General features: G+C 45.2%; 2 protein-coding genes across 3 annotated transcripts; one reads left to right on the top strand and one right to left on the bottom strand.

The window, feature by feature from the left end:
* Positions 1-3769: 3769 nt before the first annotated feature.
* Positions 3770-14221, bottom strand: lman2la (lectin, mannose-binding 2-like a). Of its 2 annotated transcripts, none has more exons than XM_064307636.1 (9): positions 14180-14221; positions 8637-8755; positions 8136-8253; positions 7546-7628; positions 6761-6793; positions 6005-6166; positions 5317-5431; positions 4720-4839; positions 3770-4324 (listed from the first exon to the last, which is right to left on the bottom strand). In XM_064307636.1, exons 2-9 carry the CDS (start codon positions 8718-8720, stop codon positions 4182-4184), a joined length of 858 nt encoding a protein of 285 aa, XP_064163706.1. In that variant the 5' UTR covers positions 8721-8755; positions 14180-14221; the 3' UTR covers positions 3770-4181. The 2 variants fall into 2 exon arrangements, with proteins under 2 accessions (XP_064163706.1, XP_064163705.1); XM_064307635.1 differs by lacking the exon at positions 14180-14221 and adding an exon at positions 9482-9801.
* mtfp1 (mitochondrial fission process 1) lies at positions 11961-20471 on the top strand. Its single transcript, XM_064307637.1, has 4 exons — positions 11961-12161; positions 15544-15671; positions 16764-16996; positions 17732-20471. The coding sequence occupies exons 1-4, from the start codon at positions 12092-12094 to the stop codon at positions 17799-17801; spliced, it is 501 nt and encodes a 166-aa protein (XP_064163707.1). The 5' UTR covers positions 11961-12091; the 3' UTR covers positions 17802-20471.
* The last annotated feature ends 2277 nt before the right edge of the window (positions 20472-22748 follow it).

The raw sequence follows: 22748 nt of genomic DNA on the forward strand, positions 1-22748 counted from the left end.
AGTGCGCAAATTTGTTTTAATTTTCAGGGGATAGATGTTCACCGGAGCAGGGTTTTCATTTCAAGGGGATGGAGAGCAGGGATTCAATCTCCAGGGGGGTAGATGTTCACAGGAGCAGGGTTTCAGTCTCCAGGGGATAGACGTTCACAGGAGCAGGGTTTCAGTCTCCAGGGGATAGACGTTCACAGGAACAGGGTTTCAGTCTCCAGGGGATAGACGTTCACAGGAGCAGGGTTTCAGTCTCCAGGGGATAGACGTTCACAGGAGCAGGGTTTCAGTCTCCAGGGGATAGACGTTCACAGGAACAGGGTGAATGGAGGCACTGGAACATCTCCTCAAATGAGGGAAGGTCAAGGGTGATGAGAAACAAGGCCCCAGTTTGCTGAATCAAGCGGGCACCTCTGCACCTTCGACGACAACGACCGTGAGTAAATCAGTACCGTTTTTTACTTTCCGAGAGACACGGAATTCAGGAACTAACACGGCAAAAACGGAGGGGTTCAGATGCTCAGTAGGTCTGAATACACCTGAGAGAGGTGAATTATTTTTTTGCAAGTGAAAAATCAGTGTTTCAAAGTACATACAATCATACAGTTAAACGTTTTTCCTTTTTTGGGACTAGAATATTTTACATTTAGTCTGTAATCACTGTTATGAGGAGGCTCAACTTCATTCCTGAACTTCTGGGCAGACACTGCTGTTAATTTAACTAAATTCAACATTTGTTTTAATTATTTTATTTTCATGATATTGTGGTTTTGGAAATGTCAATGTCAGCATAGCACAGAGCAAGTACTGCCACTTGGAACTGTTACTTGGGTGATCTACACTTCAACCTTACTCAGAAATGTAACTTCATATACCAAGTTAAATGAAGAATTACAATAGCCACTGCAATAATTATTGCCATGTTAAAGCATTAAAAACAAAACAAAAACAAAACAGTTAAATAAATAAAAATAATAACTGAATAGAAATAAAGCATGGCATTTGATCTGCAGCCATACAATACATACACCATTTCTACCTTGAAGGCAAACAGTTACAAGCCATTATAGATTGTGTCTCATCATTTGGCTATAATAAGGCTGTATTCACATCACATTTTAGCAGTGCACCGACAAACCAAAATGACAAATGCAAATGTTTACCCAAACAGCAATACGGAGGACCGATAGGCGTCGACTAAAACCGAAATATTCACTACAGTAACGGCAAAGGTCGTTTGGGGTTACATTTTCGATCCAAAGCAACCCGTGTAGACGTGGTCCGGGACTTGGGATCGGCCACAAGGCAGCACAGAGACTTTCACGACCCCCCCCCCCCCCCATAAATAAATGAATAAATATATAAATAAATACATAATGAAATACATTGTTCTTAAAAGGCTGAGGCAGTAACAAGACAGACGGGGAAAAGACAGGTCACGCTACACGAGAAGTTCAGCGCGCAGATGGCTAACCGTGAATGGGCAGACAGCAGTATAAAAAGACTAATTTCACACAGTAAGATCCAAAGGCATAAACATGCACGTGGGCATTGAGGTGAGTCAGCCATCCAGACTTTTGGCAACAAAAAAAACAAAACAACCATAGATAATTACGCTGTAATGATTCACGATTAATAAGATGTCAATAATCGCCTTTCACTTCCTTGATTTGGTTCAGCCATTTTGTAAAAAGCCAGGCCACGGTTCTCATAATTCCACACAAGGTAACGACATTGACCAGTCGTCTTCATTCTTAGTCCTGGAGAGCCGCAGGGTCTGCTGTATTTTTTGATGTTATTCCGCACCTAACCGATCAATTAAAGCAGTTGACTACACAGATAACTCACCTCAGACTGGGTTCTAGGGTCTGAATTGATAACCGACATATTAAGGCCAATTAAAAACCAGCAGACCCTGTGGCTCACCAGGACCAGGCCGTTACAATATGTTACATGAACTCTCATCTTAAAAGAGTAAAACTGTGACATTTTCTTTCTCAATCTGGTCATATTGCTCCCTTAAACATCTTTTACTAAACTGTTGGATAATCATTTATAATGGTTAATTGTAACAATTAATAGTAATTAATTATTCCTGTTTTATTGTGTACTTATAATTCATGAACTGCACTGCAATCTAAAGAGCCATCATCCCACACTGCTCTTTTCTGGCCATTGTTTTAAATAATTTGACAACTAGCCCCTATTTTTTCCTTTTTTTAAAAAAAAAAAACAGGAATCCTGTGTAAACTGGGGTTTTTATATTGCTATTAGCGTACTGGGGCAGAGATTTGACTGTAACCAGATCTTAGTCTAAAGACACAGGCGCAGCCATGAAGGCTGGCAGTAAAAGAAGGTCTGTAGCCCACGGTATTAGGCAGGTCGGCTATACAGACGTACAGCATCTACACGGTCTCAGCACCAGGCAACACTACCAGGCCAACTTGTCCATACAGACTATGTACATCCAATATGGTAAAATGTGATTTTAACAAAGGACCATAGATATTCTGCACACTGGCCAGATATTCAACTCCTATGTTCCTCTTGTCCTTTGTTCTTTCTTATCGGAGCGCCTTTCTGAGTCACTGTGCTATCTATCTAACCGTCTATCTTTAAGCATCCCTTTTAATGAATATTCATAACTAGCGAACATTGGAATTGGAACACTTGGGAGTATCACCAGTGACAAGATATACCTTTCAATGCTACCAGTATGGAGTGGGCTACCTGCTCAGTAGACAGAATACCTGAGTGAACTATGAAGCTATAATCAGTTCTCCAAAAAGGACCAGTGGCTCAAAAGAAGGGAGATATCTTCATGCATATGCAAAACACGATCACTGCACTAACACAGACATCCGGAGAGGAGTCTAAACCTACGGTCATTTCACATAGATTTATAAAAAAGCAGAGTCAACCTTAAAGGGGATTGAGCTGCTGAAAGGTTTCAGGGAGGGGAGGGGAGGGGAGGGGAGGGGAGAGGAGAGGAGAGGAGAGGAGAGGAGAGGAGAGGAGGGGAGAGGACCATAATACAGAACGGAGGCATCGAAGAGGAGATCTCTGGTGTGGATCGTTTTTTACAGATGCAACGTGGTATCACGGCGGGGGTGATTAGAGGCAGTGACTGTGATTCTGGAGCGGAGAAGAGGAAGCTGACAGGAAGCTGGCAGAGAAGAGGAAGCTGACAGGAAGCTGACAGAATAGAGGAAGCTGACAGGAAGCGGAGTGAAGGAAGAGAGGCTACAGGAAGCTGACAGAAGAGGAAGCTGACAGGAAGCGGAAGCTGACAGAAGAGGAAGCTGACAGGAAGCTGACAGAAGAGGAAGCAGACAGGAAGCTGACAGAAGAGGAAGCAGACAGTGAAGAGGAAGCTGACAGGAAGCTGACAGAAGAGGAAGCTGACAGGAAGCGGAAGCTGACAGAAGAGGAAGCTGAAGGAAGGCAGAGAGGGAAGAACAGGAAGGAAGAGAGGAAGCGACAGTGAGAGGAAGCTGACAGGGTGAAGTGCATTTGGGACATTGCGAGCCCAGGCAGGACATCAGCAGGGCCTATAAGCAAGGCACCGAAACATTAGGGACCCGTAACCGCAATGGCAACCCACTTCTCACAGCCCCCCTGTTTTTTGTAACACAACACAGAAAGGAGAAGGGGGTTCGACAGGCACAGCCCTACAGGAGCATCCAGCTTTGTAGGTCGAGTGAATGTTTGATGAATTTTCCTACTCCTCCCCTTTCCCAGGCTAAGGGGTGGGGCGGGGTCTCTCCCCTCTACCAGGAGTCTGGGACAGGGCTGAAGGCAGTCGTTCTCAAAGTTCTCCTCTCTGTGAGCTAGCACAACACACAATAACACACTCTTCCCCCAAACTTTTCTCCCGCCCACCTCGCCCTCAGTCTCTCTCTCTCTTTCTCAGTCATGATGATTAAGGTCAGTAAAGCCCATCACAGCTCTTCAGTGCAACGAGAAACTTTTTTTTTTTCTCTCCCTGGCAACAGTAGTCATGGCGATCTGTCTCTTAATCTCTCTCACAGTCTCTTGTCCCTCAGCTGTGAAGATCAGGGTCAGCTGCTCTGGTCAAAGTGTCTCAGTGCAGAACCGGTTATCCTCTGGATGCAGCAGTAATGGCGGCCTCTTGTGCTCCCTCTTCCTCCCTCCATTTCTCTCCTTCTCTCTCTCTCTCCCTTTGCTGTGTCTCAGTAGAAGCGCTTGCGGCTGTTTTCGCTCCAGTGGCTGTACAGGACCAGGCCGATGACCAGGAGCAGGAAGCAGCCAAGCAGGGAGAAGAGCACGGTGAAGAACAAGGCTAACCCACTCATTCCTCCTTCACTCACATCCCCTGAGAGAGAAAGAGAGAGAGAGATGGAGAGAAAAAGAGAGAGACAGATAGCAGGGGGAAGGGGAGAGAGAGAGAGAAATAGGGAAGTTACACAAAGGCTATGGAACGTCATGTGGTGTGTCCATAAATGGTTAGGATAATGTATCAAACTTGAAAGTGCAATTTTTAGGATATCAGCACCCCCAGTGAAATAAGGAAAAATGACTGGACGGTATTTTGTGACGTCATTAGCCACGGCCAACTACTAAAAAAACCCAGAAGTGAGGAGCGTAAGCGTAAGGAGGTTTCTAAAGTGAGATAGAACATGCCAGAACAGTGTGTGTTTGTGGGGTTTCTGCATGTGTGTGCATGACTGTGCGGGTGACTGCGCAGGATTGCTCAACCTCCTGCCTTACCCCTCAGCAGCTCCAGGTTGTCCACGCTGGGAATGAGAATCTCCTCCTCTTCCTCCTCCTCCTGCTTACTGCGCAGCACGGTGAGCTGGTACAGCTTCATCGAGATCATGTCATGGTTATCTACACCAGGAGAAACACAGCAACTTTACATCTATCACTGAGTCCACACAAGATTATCTACACCAGGAGAAACACAGCAAACATCTATCACTCACTGAGTCCACACAAGATTATCTACACCAGGAGAAACACAGCAAACATCTATTACTCACTGAGTCCTCACATGGTTATCTACACAGGAAACAGCACACATCATCACTGAGTCCACTAGCACTCACAGAGAACACTGCAACTCTATCATTACGAGTCCCATGATTATCTCCAGGAGAAACGCCACAGTATCCGAGTTGCACAGATTATTACACCAGGAGAAAGCAGCAATTACATCTATCACTGAGTCCTCAGGTATCTACACAGGAGACCAGCAACTCTATCCTACTGAGCTCATGGTTATCTACACCAGGAGAAACACAGCAAACATCTATCTCTCACTGAGTTATCTTACGATACGAAAGCACTGAGGAACTGAGGTAGTACCCGACAGGTCTCCGGTGATGGCCGAGGCACCGAAGTAGTACCCCTCAGGCAGCTTCACCCCCGGGATGTCCAGGCAATCCCTCCACTCGTGCTGCCCATCAATGTCAATCATGATCTGGAGGCGGGGCACAGGGGACACAGCTCAGGGTACCAAGGTGAGGCAGAACGAACATATATCAAAATAACAAAAACAAATACATAATGCTAATGCTACTGTTATAAAACAGATGCTTAGTGCTAATGCTACTGTTATTAAACAAATAAATGATTCTAATTCTGCTTTTATAAAACAAATGCGTAATGCTAATGCTACTGTATTAAAACAGATACACAATGCTAATGCTACTGTTATAAAACCGATGCACAACGTTAATGCTACTGTTATAAAACAGATGCGTAATGCTTTCGTTATAAAACATATGCATAATGCAAATGCTACTTTTATAAAAACAGATGTGTAATGCTAATGCTATCGTTATAAAACATATGCATAATGCTAATGCTATTGTTATTAAACAGATGCGTAATGCTAATGCCACTGTTATAAAACAGATGCGTAGTGCTAATGCTACTGCAATAAAACAGATACACAATGCTAATGCTACTGTAATAAAACAGATACACAATGCTAATGTTACAGTTATAAAACAGATGCGTAATGCTAAAGCTGCTAGCGCTGGCCTCTCACCGTCAGCCTCCGGCGCACGTATCTGATGAAGAGGAAGGTGTCGTGCTTCAGGTTGCGCACCATGGCGGTGCAGCCCCCCAGCTCCGTGGGCCGCCCGTCCCTCTCGTGGTCATAGCCCAGCGTGCCGTTCCCCACCATCGCCAACACGTAGGGGAATATCCTCTGAGGGAGGGGGGAGAGAGAGGGGGGTGGGAGGCAGGACAGAGAGAAAGCAAGAGAGGAAGGAGGGAGGGATGAAGACACAGAAACGTGAGGATAGACTGTGTAAGTAACGGTGGAAAGAGTAACAGTAAAACCAGCGCACCCAGCATGCAGACTGATGGGAGGGCGGAGCTACCACATCCTCTGAAGGTCTTCTACACGAATCGCAGCGTTTGGCAATGGAGAGAAAAGCGTTTTGATTGGCTCACAGGCGTGACTGATGGCATGCGGGAGCGCTTCGCTCGTTGAGGGGCTGGAGAAACCTCTCTCTCCCATCAGTACAGGACACCCAAGACCACCACGCCAGACACACCCACGACGCTTACAACGCCCGCCCATTTCAAACACCCCCCCACTGGCCAGGGACTCGAACCACATGACTTAGCAGAGCAGGGCTGTGAGGCCAACTGGAACTGCACACACACACACACACACACACTCCACAGCTTTACCAAGGGGTACATGGGTGAACCTGGGGGCTGCATGCTCCTCACAGGCAGCAGTTGTTTTTGGAGGGGTGGGGGGGGTTGGGGGGTGGAGGCGGAAAAGGGGTACCTGCGTGCGTGGGGTGTACCTCCTCTTCTGCGCCTGTCTCCATGGGGTGCACAAAACAGAGAAGCACATCACAAAACAGGCTCCTCAAGAAAGTCTTGAGCCCAACACTCACCGGACCCCACGCTGAACATCATATGATCTAACAACATTGGCTACACACGATATCCACCAATGCACACGCTCAGATCTACATAAGACTACAACTGATATTTGCACAACGTCTGGAATTCAGTTCGAAAGCAAAAAAAAAAAGCATTCTCTCTCCCTTGATGAGGTGTTGTTGTGCTGGAGGCAGCCAAAAAAAGTTTTCTACATCCCAAAATCACAGCATGGATTATAATACAGAAAAGTAAAATGAACAGTTACAGATGGCAGCGGTTGTGAGTTACATGGGTGGATAATATAAAAGGTACAAAAACCCCAGTACTGTAAAATCACTTTCGTTAAAAGGCAATAGCAGAGACGGACTGAGCATTAAGACATACGCACTGCAGCTAAATCTGAACAGCAGGCCACTTAGAATAAATACAACTAGCGCAAACAAATATGGAGTCTTGGCCGCAATGCAACGCCGTGCCGATACTGAACACACATCTCCTCCGGTCTTAAAGACTCTAAACCTCATTAACCTGCTCTACACACAGGCACTGGGAGAGTGTGGTGCGGTTGCGTTCAGATTACACTGAAATGTCATTTATATGATTTTTTTTTGTTTTCAGGATAGAGGCTGTGTGACCTGCGTGACCTCGGACACGGCGGGAACGTCTGGGAGTAGAAAGCCGTACCTCTAGGTGTTTCTCTTCGTTGGGGTAAGTGTCCACGAACACCCCCAGCCCGGTGAAAAAGTCTGTATTCCCAAACACCGGACCTGAGATGACACAAACAGCCCATAGCTTCTCAGCAAGACTGATTCCGTTCGGCCTTTATCACAGAATTTAAGCAGCTGAAGTAAAATTACTTCCTTAATTACAGTAATTTTAATTCTACTGCTCAGTCATACACCATTTTACACGTCATTCCATCAGCAATAAGATTTTTAAAGAAACCCTGCAGCATACAGACTCCTCTCACCTACCAAATCCTTCTATTGTGCTAAAGAAACAACTGTGGGATAAAATCAAAAAGAAATACGATATTTGTGTGTTATACTGAGTATATGCAATAAGACTCCGACAAAAGTAACTATTTAAATATCCTCATCAAACCTGAGAAAAGTCAGGTTTATAATATCTGAAATGATGTAACTGTCTCCTTAGTAGTTGAGGAGTGAAGTCACGTTCAGATACACTTGGAATTGGTTATTTGAATAAAATTCATCTGTGGAGGTTAGTGCAGTGATGTTCCGGCGACTCGCCACAAGAGGGCAGAATTTCACCTTTCTGCATGCGCTCCTTAGTGTACCACACTGCCAGCCCGTCGCCGTTCAAATTCTTCTTTCCTTGGCCGTGAATTTTGAAGTGCACCTGTAGCTCCCAGTCCTTCAGGTGACAGGGCTGTGTGCACAAATTAACATAGAGAGAGAGAGAGAGAGAGAGAGAGAGAGAGAGGAGCCTCACGTGAAAACTTGTAACAGATCCAAGCACAGACTAAGAGAAAGGGTGATGGCATTTTCAGACAGCCCTACTGCATCGAAGGCTTGCAGTCCACCAAGGCTCTAATAAAATGAGAAAATTGTAGTTTTTCCACAGTGTGATACTACGAATGGATCACTAAAGAACGAGTAAATGTAGTAGTGTCTGCACTTCACACAAAGTTGTAGGGACACTAGAAATCGTAGACTCGTGACATCCCTCGATAGTGACCTCGCGGCCGCATTTCCTGAAAGGGGCCAGTGTGAGCACAGTGATGCTGTGGTCGGCGCCAGCGCAGTACTCACGATGCGGTTCCACACCGCTCCTTGCTTGCTCTGCATGTCCGGCGTCAGCCGCACCTGCTCCGTGGTCGTCATGGCGTCGCCCATCAGCTCCCAGTGGGACGAGATGGAGGACCCGACCGCTAAATACACAACGATGAGATGACATCATGCCATGCCACACAGTCCTACTTCCCGTCCCGGGCACAATGGTAATTCACGAGAGCTCGTTGGCCTTTATATTTGTGAACTGAAGTAAAAATCATTGAAGGAATGATGATGATTTTTTCTTACATGCTTGGCCTTGCAAACGTTTTCAACAAAATATAACGTCACTAGGAAAAAATGCAAACGTACAATCTAATGTCGGCAATGTTGCTATGAGAAACCGTAATATAATACGTCCACAGCAGGACGCTTATTTCAGTCAACGTCCGATTTTAGCTTGCTACCGTTCTCCCGTGATTGGCAAGCGCAGGAACAGTGCTACAGCAAATTCTAATGTCTCACAAGGTGACATTCTGACAGGACAGTCCGTTAGTTGTCTGCCAAGCTACAGTGTTATATATTCCTGCTTTTTTTAAAAAAACCCAACGCTACATTAGGTCGCAAATTCTGCAGGAACCATTCACTGATCAGTATTTCAAATAGCTGCCTAACCCGGCGTTGATTTGACAGACCCTGGCCATAACTGACTGTTATTTATGTGGCTATGATCAAAAAAAAGTAGATGTATATATTTAATGTAATATCGGTAAAGTTACATTTACTACGTGCTTTAATTTTCCGCTCAGTGTGTTAGCAATCGTAACAAGACAGGCATCTGACGTTTGCTTCAGAACCACAACCATAACCGGCGGTGATGCTACCTTGATATGGCTTGGTCAACGAGTGCTCTCTCTTCAGAAACTCCTCCATTTCGTGCCCATCGTCACCCCAACATCGATTTGTCATAACAATAATAGATATAAATACCCAGTACATGTTTTTAGCCATCGCCCGACTGCAAATTACATTAGGAAATGTTCTGCGGCTTTTCGCAACCGATTGTTTCGTGGTGGCAGCCATTCTAAACCTCGTGCGGAAGAACACCCCCTCTCTGGGTTCCTATTGGCTTTCGCGAATGTTCGGCCTCCTTTCATTTGTCCAACAAGCTGTCAAACACAGTTCGCGCTGTGATTGTGGCAGTGAGCACTGACAGGGGAACAGCTGGTTCTGGGTGAAGATACTATCATCACACGGTGCTATACCTGACACTTCTGAATCCCGCTTTTCCTACTTTGTTGAAAGTCATTTTAACACCGTGGCAGATTGGCTGGTTGCCCTTTGCTTTGTTTTTTCACTTTTTTCTTTTTCCACAATTTGTTTAGTTTAAGTGACGAGGCCTCAACTGATGGAATAGTTTCTCCTTCCACTATATAATGAAATGAGAAAAAACATAAACTAAATAAAATAAGAGGGATATGTGTATCTGAAAAATTTATATATAATTTGGTTGCTATATAAACTGTATTGTCTTAACATACTGTACCTTGCAAGCTTTTACAACGCTGTAGTCTGCAATCAGCCAAATCTTATGTGGAATAGCTTACACTTATTACAGACAGACAGGCAGATAGACAGATGTCACTTTCTTAATCCTTGTGGGGAAATCTGGTCATTGCAGCAGCAGGTAAACAGCAGAACAGTGCACAAAATGTAGACACAAATGCAACAAGACAAAGGACAAAAAGGATAAAACCCTAAACAAATTAATTAAAAATATCAGTTAATTAAAACTAACTGATATTTACAAAATAAAATAGAACCAGTTAACTTTGCAAGTAGCACTCAATCTCACAAATAAGATGCTTGTTGGTGTGAAACTGAAGAGTGTGTCCTCCATCACAGGCCCTCAGCTGGGTCTGCAAACACAACACTGCCCTGCAATAACATGCCAGGCATTGTTGCGGCTGGAAGTCACCATATGCACTAACAGGTGGAGCCCCACAACATGAACAGAAGGTCCGTTGATGGACATTAATGCTGCCATGCGACACATTTTGACTGTTTTCACAGTGAGTATCAGCCCCATGTGCATGTGTAATAACTATTTTTTGTTTAGCAAAATGAAGATTACTGCCAATCTCCTTGCAAATTCCAAATATGTGTGTCACTTAAAACTACAGGACCTTTCCTTATGAAGAATAGTGGGAACATTGTGTCTCTGGAAAAAAAAAATGGAAACAGAACTAGAAGAGAATAAAGGTATTGTTTAGTGCTGAGGTCAATTAGTTAATTTTGATTAATTTAAATCAGACAAATAATATGACAATGAAGAAGCACCGTAATTTATGAACTGTGTGCTTGCTTTTCATTATTAAAACAGAATGGGTCATCCGTGTAATGCTATGTCCACCTATTTTTAAGGACACAGTTGTTTCTTACTGTTGATAGTACATTTGCCAATGAATGTGCTACAAAATTGATTTTTAACGTATTATTTTCAAATACATTTTCCAAACTTTAACTCACCGTGCATTTTTTTTAATGGCTTTGACTGTTCATACAGCAAATGTGCGTAGCCTGTATTCATAACCACTTTACACATAGGCGTAGACTCGGCTTCGTTACATTGAATTACAAAGAGATGCATTTCTTGAAAACGTTCGAACATTTTTCCAGTGAGATTGTATAACAAAGATCCCTCCCTTTTTGTCAAGTGTCCAGCTTACACGGTGATTTATTAAATGTAACCGATAGAAATACACAAAATAATCATCACCGGTGCTTAGACAGACTCAAACTCATTCGTCCTCAACTGCCGTCGAGGGTCTTCCCGTACGCGCATTGTGGCCTCTTTGACTTCCGGTAACCGGAGTGTTTATTATGCTAGATATTCAAGGGACTGTGAAAAAAAACCCACCGATGCCACACAAACGATAACCAAAAACACATGGCTGCACTTACGGTAGCTATTGGTTGGTTGGTTGGTTGGACAGAGGTCCACCGGTAGCTACTTCTGTCAGATAACTGAGGATAACTCACATTTATAATGATTTGGATAACCAATTACCTTTGTAACGGCTGGTTTACTAGCGCATTTTTCACCGAGATCAGTCTATTGTTGCTGTTACTGAACCAATAGCAATGATTCATTTTAAAAACCGTAATATGCGTGTATGTGATAACAATAACGTAAACGTTTGTTATGACAATTGTTCGACCAAAACAATACCCGTCCCGTCTTGTCACTTCTTTAACTTATTAATTAAACAGACCTATATCGCATGTAGAATTTTTACCCGTAAAATATCGATTTAGTCGTATAGTAGTGTGGAAATCTAATTCAGGGGTTGGCCTTTGTAGACGGTCCCTGACTGAACGTGTCGTGCCTTTGAATGTGCCCAGTGAATTTCCCTTATCGGTCCTAAGGAGCACGGAGACAGTACGGAACTGCTGCTTAGGGGGGATATGCTTTAAAGCTTAAGTGGCGAGAAATGGATTCCAGTCCGGAGAAAACGACCAAAGAGGTCGATATTTATCGCGACACATGGGTCCGCTTCTTAGGTAAGCACCAGGAGTACTTGCGTAATCAAGTTCAGTTGAACAGAAGCCAGAATTTAACGAAAAACTGGATGAGCGCCTACTACTTAACTGCACATCCTCGGACCAGTTTACCTTGTGAGGCAACAAAATGCAGCTAGTTAGCTTGCTTGGTTTTTCTGGGAGACAGCTGGATTTTCCCTCTTACTATGTATAGATAGCTGCTTCAGATGCCACCTGACATCCTGATGGACTGTCATTGTAAAACTTATTCGCCAACGTTAGCGTGCTACCCAGTCAGCAAGCAAGCACATTTTAATTTAAATTGAACTGCATTTGTTGCTGTTACACCACTACATAAGATTGCAGTAACGTTAGCTCTCATATCTTGGCTGTTATTTTTCAGAATTTGCGAAATAGTATAGAATAACTGTTTATGCCTAAGAGAGCCTACTTTCTGTACTACCTTACATATCGATAGTTACCTAGTTTGCTTGCTTAGTGTGGGTTAGTCTACGGTAGTTGCTTGTTTTCCGCAGTAATGCGGATTTGCCCCGTGGCATTTGCGACTGTTTTTTACCTGTAATTTACGTGGTGACTCATTTGCCCGTGAAACAACGCAGTTCAGAGGCGTGTGGATATACACCCAAAAATTACACAATTAAACCAATGCTATTGTTGCTTAGTGCCAGTCAGTTCGGTGGCAGTCCGTGCTTTTTAGGCAACGTGCTCTACTCATGCAATATTCGGTGTGTGTAACGCTGAGTGTTGCCTATTTGCAGTAAAGTTAGATTGTGTGTCATGCATTGCATGTTTAGGCTACATCTTTAATTGTATTCATTAATGTTATCGTAACATAATAATTAAAACTGATTATCCACTGTGTTTTTTTTTCAGTAAGTCTAACTTGAACTAGCCTACAATTTACGTTTACGTTACGTATTTTCCCCTACTGTATTCTGCCTGAACCTCTTTTCACCCGCTCGAGCAGTTGTTGAATTTTGTTTAATTGCCTTCAAAGTTGTGAGTGGGCTAATCTTTGCAGTCAGATTTGGCCTAACTATTTGGTTCGTGAAAAATCTGATAGGGTAATTGGTAGACTAATAAACACATCGCTAAACTTAAAGTTGTTTTCGGAGTTGCCAGGTATTTTATTAATACCGTTCACCAAAACTGTACAAAACTGGCAAGCAAAACAAACCGACGCTAAAACCAGTTCTCCACGCCTTACATGAAATTAAAAACGAAAGATGAGATGTTTGCTTACTGGGTTTTATATTCTGATTGCGGCTAAAATAGACAAAACGGCTCACGTTTTCTCATTGGCAGTGGTCGGTAACTCGGGGGTAGCTTTTGCGCCGACATTGCGGGCGACATGACTTTGAAACCCCCCCTGTTACTATATTAAACCCCAGAGTCAGCTGCGAGTCGGCAATGCGAATGCACACCAAGTCCTTCTTTGCTCGGTTGAAATTTAAGCCGAATGCGTGTCACTATTGTATAGGCCATGGGCCTTTCTTAACGATAATCGTTTGTAAAACAGTGTTTATTGCTTGGGGCTTTTTTGCTGTTAGGCTACAATAGCCTAGAAATCACTGTATGCTCTTTGATTCAACAAAACTAAGTCGTTCCTTATACCGTGGCCTGAAACTGGATTCTCAACCTTGATAAAGGTGAGCAAAGAAGGCTCGTTTTTAGGGAACGGTATTGCAGTTACCCATGGCTTCCTGTTTCACTGGGGTTTAAAATGAGGTAACACAAATGTAAAGTCCTTGTGTCAGCCATAACCACGGGGAAAGACAAATAACTGCATTAAGAAGGGAAAGGGTATATGACCTTCACAAGTCAGGAGAAGGTTACAAACAAATAAAAAACTGAAGATACCACTTTACACTATTAGGTCAATAGTTAAGATTTAATTATGATGTTTAAAACCACTGGAGCAATGTGAAACCTGCTTGATAGAGCATGTAAGTGTATCTTGCCCTCAAATACAGGGAAGTAGATGATTTGTCAGGTAGTAAAAAAATCTGAGAGCCAACCTGGAGATCTGCAGAAGCTGTTTGCCTTTTGGGCGAGCACAAAATCTCCTAATCTACCATTGGATCTCACTTCCATGCCTCTAGGGTGTTTTGAAGGGTTGCCATTGGCTAATTGTTTACTAAACCAGGTGCCAACGTGATTAGAGAATGGAAGCAAAATTAGCAGTGGTAGTGTGTGCCCATGAGACGTGTCTCCATTGAGATCAAGAAAGATAAAGTTATGGCATTGCACAATAGCTTGTATGCTGCCTTGTACCATTTGCTGAGGAAAATGGGGGAAAAAACATTAATTTGAGCACATAATCCTTTTCTCCTCATATCAGTCCTGCGAAAACGAGAGGAAAATCATACAATATTTCAGGCACATTAATATAAACTTTTGAATGAGGAAGTGTTGCCCAACCATGGGGTCCTGTGGTTTTCAACAGTGTGCTGGTGATTGGCTGGGTTATCTACAGGAGTAGGAAACATTGGGCTGGGTTATGTACAGGAAGGGGAAACTTTGAGCAGGGTTATGTACAAGAAGTAGAAACATTGGGCTGGGTTATGTACAGGAATGTGAAACATTGGGTTGGGTTATGTACAGGAAGAGGAAACATTTGGTTGGGTTATGTACAGGAAGGGGAAACATTGGGCTGGGTTATGTACAGGAAGAGGAAATGTTGGTTTTGGTTATGTACTGGCAGGGGAAACATTGGGCTGGGTTATATACAGGTTAAGTAACTTTCTCGAACACATCTTTGGGTTGTAATAAGCATAGTTTGTTACTGCTGTACAATTCTTTAAGCCATTAAGTAAAATCAGTCTGGTTTAGAATCAGTCTTTATGCTTAATATTAATTAATAAACTTGAAACCACATGAGTTCAAGGCCCCTTTTTTTCTGTAAATACCGCTCCTCTCCTTGATGCTGCACCGATGCCTCTAATTTGTTCAAGCGCAGTGTACATGCAGTACTCCCGTTTGTCCACTGAGTGGCAGCAGAGGGCAAAATTGCTTGCGATGAAAGCAAATGATGACAAACCAAGGGTATGATTAGTCAGCCTGTCTGCGTTAGATTGGACAGTACGGAGCGTTATTAAAGGTCACGGCCCGTTCTCTGGAACAAGACTTGCCACATGGGGTACCGCTTTTATTAATTTGTCGGAGAGAGGGGTGTATCTGAATATTAACGCGGGGCAGTCCTGGCATATGAGAATTCCGAGAGGGGAAATCAGTTTAGAATTATTATTGTAATGTTTTACGTTTTTTACCACCGGTCCCAAATTGCGCGGAGGGAGTTGGGAAGCAGCGGAGCAGTTCTGTGTAATTGAAACCGTATCTTTGGGCTGGCTGTGTGTGCGTGTGTGTGTGTGCGCGCATTCAGGCTACGCTAACGAAGTGGGGGAGGCCTTCCGCGCCTTGGTGCCCGTGAGCCTGGTGTGGGCCACCTACGCCGTCGCCACCGCATACGTCTCCGCCGACGCCATGGACAAGGGCAAGAAAGCAGCCGCGGTGAGCAGAGCAGCGTACACACACACACTCACACACACACACACACACTCACACACACACACACACACACACACACACACACACACACACACACACTCACACTCACACACACCACACACACACTCACACACACACACACACACACACTCACACTCACACACACACACACACTCACACACACACACACACACACACACACACACACACACACACACACACACACACACACTCACACACACACACACACACACACACACACACACCACACACACACACACACACACACACACACACACACTCACACACACACACACACACACACATCACACACTCACACTCACACACAACACACACACACACACACACTCACACTCACACACACACACTCACACACACTCACACACATCACACACACACACACACTCACACTCACACACACACACTCACACTCACACACACACACACACTCACACACACACACACTCACACACACACACTCACACTCACACACACACACACACACTCACACACACTCACACACTCACACGCACGCACACACTCACACACACATGCACACACGCACACACACTCACGCTCACACACTCACACACACACACACACACTCACACACTCACACTCACACACATATGCACACACGCACACACACTCACACACTCATGCATACACATGTACACACATGCGCATACACGTGTACACACACGCACACACTCACACACACACGCTGACACACACTCCAACACACACACGCACACACTCACACACACACGCTGACACACACTCCAACACACACTCACACACACTCCACACACACACACACACACACACACTCACACACACACACACACACACACACTCACACACGCATGCACACACACGCACACATGCGCGCACACTCACACACACTCACACACGCGTGTACACACGCTCACCCCACACACAAACAGTCCGCACTGGTTCCCACACAGTCGGTATTCGTAAGGCATCGACTGCAGAAACGTGTCTGATGCATCGCCGTGGTTACAGACACTGAGCCCGCGGTGTCACTCCTGTGTTCTGACCTCGTTACCACAGGAGCACGGGGACAACCCGGGCCGGACGCCGCGCGTGGCCGCGGCGGTGGTGGATACCTTCGTGTGGCAGGCCCTGGCCTCGGTGGCCATCCCCGGCTTCACCATCAACCGCGTGTGCGCCGCCTCGCTCTACCTGCTGGGGCGCACCACGCGCTGGCCCCTCCCCGTCCGCAAGTGGACCACCACCGCCATCGGCCTGTCCACCATTCCCTTCATCATCACGCCCATCGACCGGTGAGTGTGTGTGTGTGTGGGGGGTGTGTGTGTGTGTGTGTGTGTGTGTGTGTGGGGTGTGTGTTTCCTTCATCATCACGCCCATCGACAGGTGAGTGTGTGTGTGTGTGTGTGTGTGTGTGTGTGTTGTGTGTGTGTGGGGTGTGTGTGTGTCTGGGGTGTGTGTTTACTTCATCATCACCCCCATCGACAGGTTAGTGTGTACGTGTGTGTGTGTGTGTGTGTGGGGTGTGTGTTTCCTTCATCATCACCCCCATCGACAGGTGAGTGTGTGTGTGAGTGTGTGTGTGTGTGTGTGTGTGGGGTGTGTGTTGCCTTCATCATCACCCCCATCAACAAGTGAGTGTGTGTGTGAGTGTGTGTGTGTGTGTGGGGTGTGTGTTGCCTTCATCATCACCCCCATCAACAGGTGAGTGTGTGTGTGTGTGGGGGTGAGTTTGTGTGTGCGTGCGTGTGTGGGGGGGGGGTGTGTGTGGTGGGGTGAGTTTGTGTGTGCGTGTGTGTGTGTGCGTGTGTGTGTGCGTGTGTGTGTGGGGGGGTGTGTGTGTGGGGGTGAGTTTGTGTGTGCGTGGGTGTGTGTGTGGGGGGGGGGGGGTAGTGTGTGCGTGCTGTGCTGGTTCACGCAGGTTTAATAGTGACTATCTGAGCACCATCATGTGCAGCAGAGTGTGATAAGAGGCCATAAAGTGCTCCTGACGAAAGGTCCTCCAGTCACCCGCCCTGTTCTGGCCCCAGGTCCGTGGACTACCTCCTGGACTCCAGCCTACGCAAGGTGTACGGGGGGGGCCCCAAGCACGAGCCGTAGGGCCCGAACCGGGCCCCACTCATCTCAGGTCAGTCCGACGAGCGCACTGCGAGCCAGCCGGGACCTTCAGAGCCATCGGCCCCCCTCAGCCAACCACAGAGAGCGAGGAAACTCTGCTCTGAGCTCAAGATCCAAAATGGCGTCTGTTTCATCGGTCCGTCTCATATTTAAATCATCCACACGTGCACCTGTTTGACTGAGCTGATTTTCCCTATGTAAAACCAATGTACGATGGCGTAAAATACTATATTTTGTGCACAAACTGTGGAATATATAGAAAAACTGCAACTTCTGATGTAAAAAAATTATATTTTTTAAAGTGACAGTAGTTTATATATTTTGCAAAAATGTGTTTTTACATTTTTTTTCTCTTATGTCTTGAGTTTGTGGTTTTAGCATATATTGGCATCTATCACTTTTTCATAAGGGAATTTTTTTGTTTGTTGGTTTTGTTCTGTGGGTCTACGCTGCCCCGTCTGTCTTCGAAAAACGTTTTTCTTCGCGTGCAACTCTTTCGTGAACTTCCCTAACCTTCCACACAGCTGGCTCTGTTGTTACAGAGTTGCATCATGGTGAGGGTTTGCATGATGACTTGTTGCTTTTTTTTTTTTTTTCGTGGGAGGAAGTTCTCCAGGAACATTCAAGGTTCCATCACAGCGCTGACCAGAGGAACCTTACAGGCAGCAGAACCTTACCTCTGCCGTTATCGCACAACGTTAGCTATCATTGTGCAGTAATACCTTGCTTACCACTGCCCCAGGTAGATTGTTCATGTACCCTCGTGAACCCATAAATGGAGTCAAAAACCTGCAAGTATCAGGGAATTTCCGCTACTCTGCGGTTGTACAATGCTAAACAAACAACAAAGATCTGTGAGGTAACTTGAATCTCCCAACTTTTTTGACTTGGTGAACTTGTACTGCAACTTAAAACGTTTCTTTTTTGTATGGGTGGGATTGTTTAATATATAGCTTTTTATGTGCTGTGATATCAAAGAGTTTCTAGATCGGGAACCCCAAATCCTCTCTCCTCTCTCGTCGGCAAAGAATTATGCAGCCAGGAAACCTGTCTATATATTGCAAATGCGGCCCGTTTTAGCACAAATTTGATTAGGGTTGCCATTATCTGGAGTGCATCCACTATGCTAAGCGAGGTATTACTGTACTGAACCCATTATTCTGCTCAGAACGGCATGCTGAGGCTTTCCCGTGCACTGGGGGGGGGGGGGGGGGGGGGGGCAGTGCGCAGGGTACAGGGGGGTGTGGACATGTCTGCCTGTGAGTAAGGGGAACATCAGATCCCCTTTAAATAAGGGAGAACGCAGCCGTGCGCTCTGTTCACAAAGCCCGCTTAACCGCGCGATTGCATCTGCGGTGAAGAGGAGTTTTTTTTTTAAAAAAAAAGCAGAATTGTGTTGTAAACGAGGGTTGTTGGCTCGGCTGCGTGCGAAACCTCTCTTTCTAAGAGCGTCGTTAATCGACGCTAACCGACGCTCTGGAGTAAACGTCAGGTTTTTAAGGTTTACTCGCAAACATTTTGGCTGTGACCAGACAATCAGTTCCGCTTCTTCCTCCGATCCCTGCTTCTCGTAATTACGAGGTCCCGGTCGCTCTGAATCACAGTGTTTCGGTATGGATGTAATTTTTTTAAGCCACGCCCTTTCATTTAAAAAAAATGCACAAGGAGCCAGCCAATCAGAAAAACTTTTCGGCAGAGACAAAAATGTCAGCGTTGAGCACACAGGGCTAAATTTGTGGTCGCTGTACAGAAGATTTTGCGGCCTCTCTGCGGTCTTTTGCTATAGGCCGCCTGCGGGGCTGTTGTATGTCAAACACTGTTATGAAGTCACGGGCTTCGATTCCGCACGGCTAGTCCAAGCCAGCGCAGTTTAACGTTCTGTGAACTTCACGTTAAAGCACAGCTATCCTGTGCTGTAAAGGAGGGAAATAACTTCCTGCTGAGACAGGAAATGACTGTAACGAGCCAAATTGGGGGAAAACCGCTCGGGTAGTCTGCGCACCACAGTTAATACTGTGAAACCTGCAATAAAGATGCAATGCACAGCAGAGAGTTTTAAAAGCCATATCCTGTACGAGTGCAATATGCTGTGTACCTTTTTTAAGTACTGTAGAAGGGAAAATCTGAGTTCTGCTTCCTCTTCTGAAACAGAAACAGGAAGTAGAATTTTCGTGTCACTCTTTGTGAAACCGATTGTTGTCGTATTTTTAATTGTCCCCGTCTATAGTGTTTAGATGTGCAAGTCATATCGGTGCTCTGGCTATGCTGAATAATGTCTCTTTAAAAAGTCTTTTTGTTTTTATGAACATGGCTGTTTTGTCTCCACGGGTATTTTACATCATTGTTTAAGATGTGTGTTTTAGGGATCAAATAACTTGTGGCGATTCAAACAATGCTGACCAACATTGCCCAGTAACAGATTTGAAACACTTGCATTTCATTAAATTTGTAACATTTTTCATTTATGTCCACTTTGGAGTACATTTAAAAAAAGTTGTTCAGTTTATTAAATATGCATGTTTTTGTGCCATGTTATGTTTCAGAGTACCCTTCGGTTGAATTGCCCCTTCATTCTGAAACATTTTTAAAAGTGGTGTACAGAAACTAGCAGTATTTATTTTGTGGAGCAGAATTAAACAGTTATTCTGCCAATCTGCGTCTGCGTGGTTCGTCTCAGGAAACAACTTGAAATGTGGTTTGCAAGGTGGTGAAAACGACAGCAGAAAAAGATGGCACTTTTGCGGCGAACCATTGCCAAAGGAAGCTGACCATTTTTCGCGATAATTTAGGGGAACTACTGCACTACTGCATCTCATCTACAGAGAGTCGGAGTAGAATCTAAGTTAAAACTCAATAAAAATACAAATTTATATAAATGCAATTTAAAAAAAAAAAGTCATTTCGAAATGTGATCACATTTCCGTCGTCACCTCGAGTGTTCCGAACGCGCGCGAGCCGCGATCTCTCGCTGTCGCGGTGAGCGACGCGTATCAGTGGCCCTGTTGTGACAACACACACTCTGGCAGCATATGGCAAATGGAGGCGCTACCGTGGGGGATTTGGGGATTTGAAATAAAGCCAGCTCGTTTGTTCTTTTCTTTCCCTCAGGTAAGTTTACCTTGCCATAAAACACACGGAGGAAAGGTGCACTGGGCACACATCCCAGATCGGTTTCTGCCTTTTGAATTAAACGGCTGGGGATCAGAAGAGACGATTTCAGGATCAGTGCCTTGGGGAAACCTTTGTATCCTAAACTTACAGTAGCATTTAGGAACTGCTCCTGTTCAAACTGTAAATTACTTAATGTGTCATTTCCCACGTGAAATTTCTCATACACGGCGAAATCTTAAATTCGAAGCATTTAAAGGGGAAGGAATGCGCTTGAATACCAATATTAAACATGCTTCAGTTGGAGGTATAAAATCCCCTTGATTCGCTGACCTTCACGCAGTCATGACTCAAAGCCGCCACAAGGGGGAGCGAAGAGCAGCGCTTGGGCTCCAGACCAAGCGCGGTTCCGTCAAGGACACCTCGTCTCGGTTCGCCCAGGAGCCGAGAAGCACACATGCTGGAACGCCTGCCCTGTTTTCTCACACGACTGCCAGGTTTTTAGAAAATGGCACAGCAAATGAAACGAGCTTTAATTTGAGGCGCCGTGAAAGAGGGAGATGCAAATTAAATAAAGTGCTTGCGATTTAGAGACGTGGGTATTTTATCAGCACTTAAAATCATTGTCAAGTGATGGCTAATGTGTTGGGATTTGCGGAGGAATGTGTAGGAATCCCCATGCGATTCAGCTAGCTGTACTGAATCATAGCTGTTTTCAATGCAACAGGAAGACAATCTCCTCCAATGGTGTACTTTAAATAATTCAAGCCTTTAAAAACATACATTTAATTAAAAGGGTCTCCGCGCATATGTTAATTATGTTAATTGCGGTGTCCCAAGGAGCTGTCTAATCTGTCAGGGAAAAAAATGCCAACTGGCGAGGGTTTTAACGATGACATCACCTCGGAACACGAAGGTCGCGTCGCGCCCCGTGTTGCATTAAAGCAAGCGCGCGTGAGAGACGTTGGGTTCGGATGTCGTCCTCTAAGTGCCGTCATGCCGTTTTCTGGAATCATCGTTTTTGATGAGTAGCCAATCTGTGGATGCCTGCTGGTAGCTTGGAGGACACGCGTGTTGGAAGTATGTTCGCTGCCACGGAGTGATGTCACGGTGGTGGGAATATTGCTCCCCTTCACTGGTGGACTAAGAGGACTATTAAAGCCTGCCGTTACGAATCCCAAAATGGTCGGTGCAAGTGTAGATTGTTAATCACTAACTTGTCTAGACCAATCAATTTTGGATAGTTGAATTTCATGAATCCACACAATGCATAATGTACTGTAATATCTGCCAGTATGGTGTGTAATATACCATAATATCTGTCATTACAGTGTGTAATATGCCATAATATCTGCCAGTGCAATGTATAATATGCCATATCTGCCAGTGCAGTGTGTAATGTATCGTAATATCTGCCAGTATAGTGTGGAATATCTGAGGGGTAAGTTCTGTCAGGTCCTGGATCATTGGAAGCAGTGGGATGGACTGATGGTAGACCATCTCAGGTTTCTGGGACCCCTAGTGTTCCCCTTTCTCCTCCTCCCCATGCTCCTGTCGCTCACCCAGTCTCTCTCTCCCACCGGCTGATAGTTCCCCATCCCCCGACCCCCTCCCCATCTCTGGCGTTGGAATAATTGGAATTCTGCCGCAATTGGCAGGTCGGGGCGTCGGGGGGGGTGGGGCGGGGGCGGGGGGACGGAGTTGGGGCGGGTCCTCGGACGAAATGCACAAACATTTATTAGGAGTCTCCCCGGAGCGATACGGGGCGGTAGTGGGGGGCCCCGGTGGAGACACTGAGCTGATGAATTGAATTAATCTCCT

The sequence above is a fragment of the Anguilla rostrata genome, chromosome 14 (assembly GCF_018555375.3).
Source record: "Anguilla rostrata isolate EN2019 chromosome 14, ASM1855537v3, whole genome shotgun sequence".
Taxonomy (NCBI): domain Eukaryota; kingdom Metazoa; phylum Chordata; class Actinopteri; order Anguilliformes; family Anguillidae; genus Anguilla; species Anguilla rostrata.

Coding starts and splice junctions, on each gene's coding strand:
- mtfp1 (XM_064307637.1), top strand. CDS start 12,092: ATGGATTCCAGTCCGGAGAAAACGACCAAAGAGGTCGATATTTATCGC. Junction 12,162..15,543: donor CACATGGGTCCGCTTCTTAG/GTAAGCACCAGG, acceptor GCGCGCATTCAG/GCTACGCTAACGAAGTGGGG. Junction 15,672..16,763: donor AGGGCAAGAAAGCAGCCGCG/GTGAGCAGAGCA, acceptor TCGTTACCACAG/GAGCACGGGGACAACCCGGG.
- lman2la (XM_064307635.1), bottom strand. CDS start 9,680: ATGGCTGCCACCACGAAACAATCGGTTGCGAAAAGCCGCAGAACATTT. Junction 7,629..8,135: donor TAAGGAGCGCATGCAGAAAG/GTGAAATTCTGC, acceptor GTGTCATCTCAG/GTCCGGTGTTTGGGAATACA. Junction 6,167..6,760: donor GGTACACCCCACGCACGCAG/GTACCCCTTTTC, acceptor CCCCTCCCTCAG/AGGATATTCCCCTACGTGTT.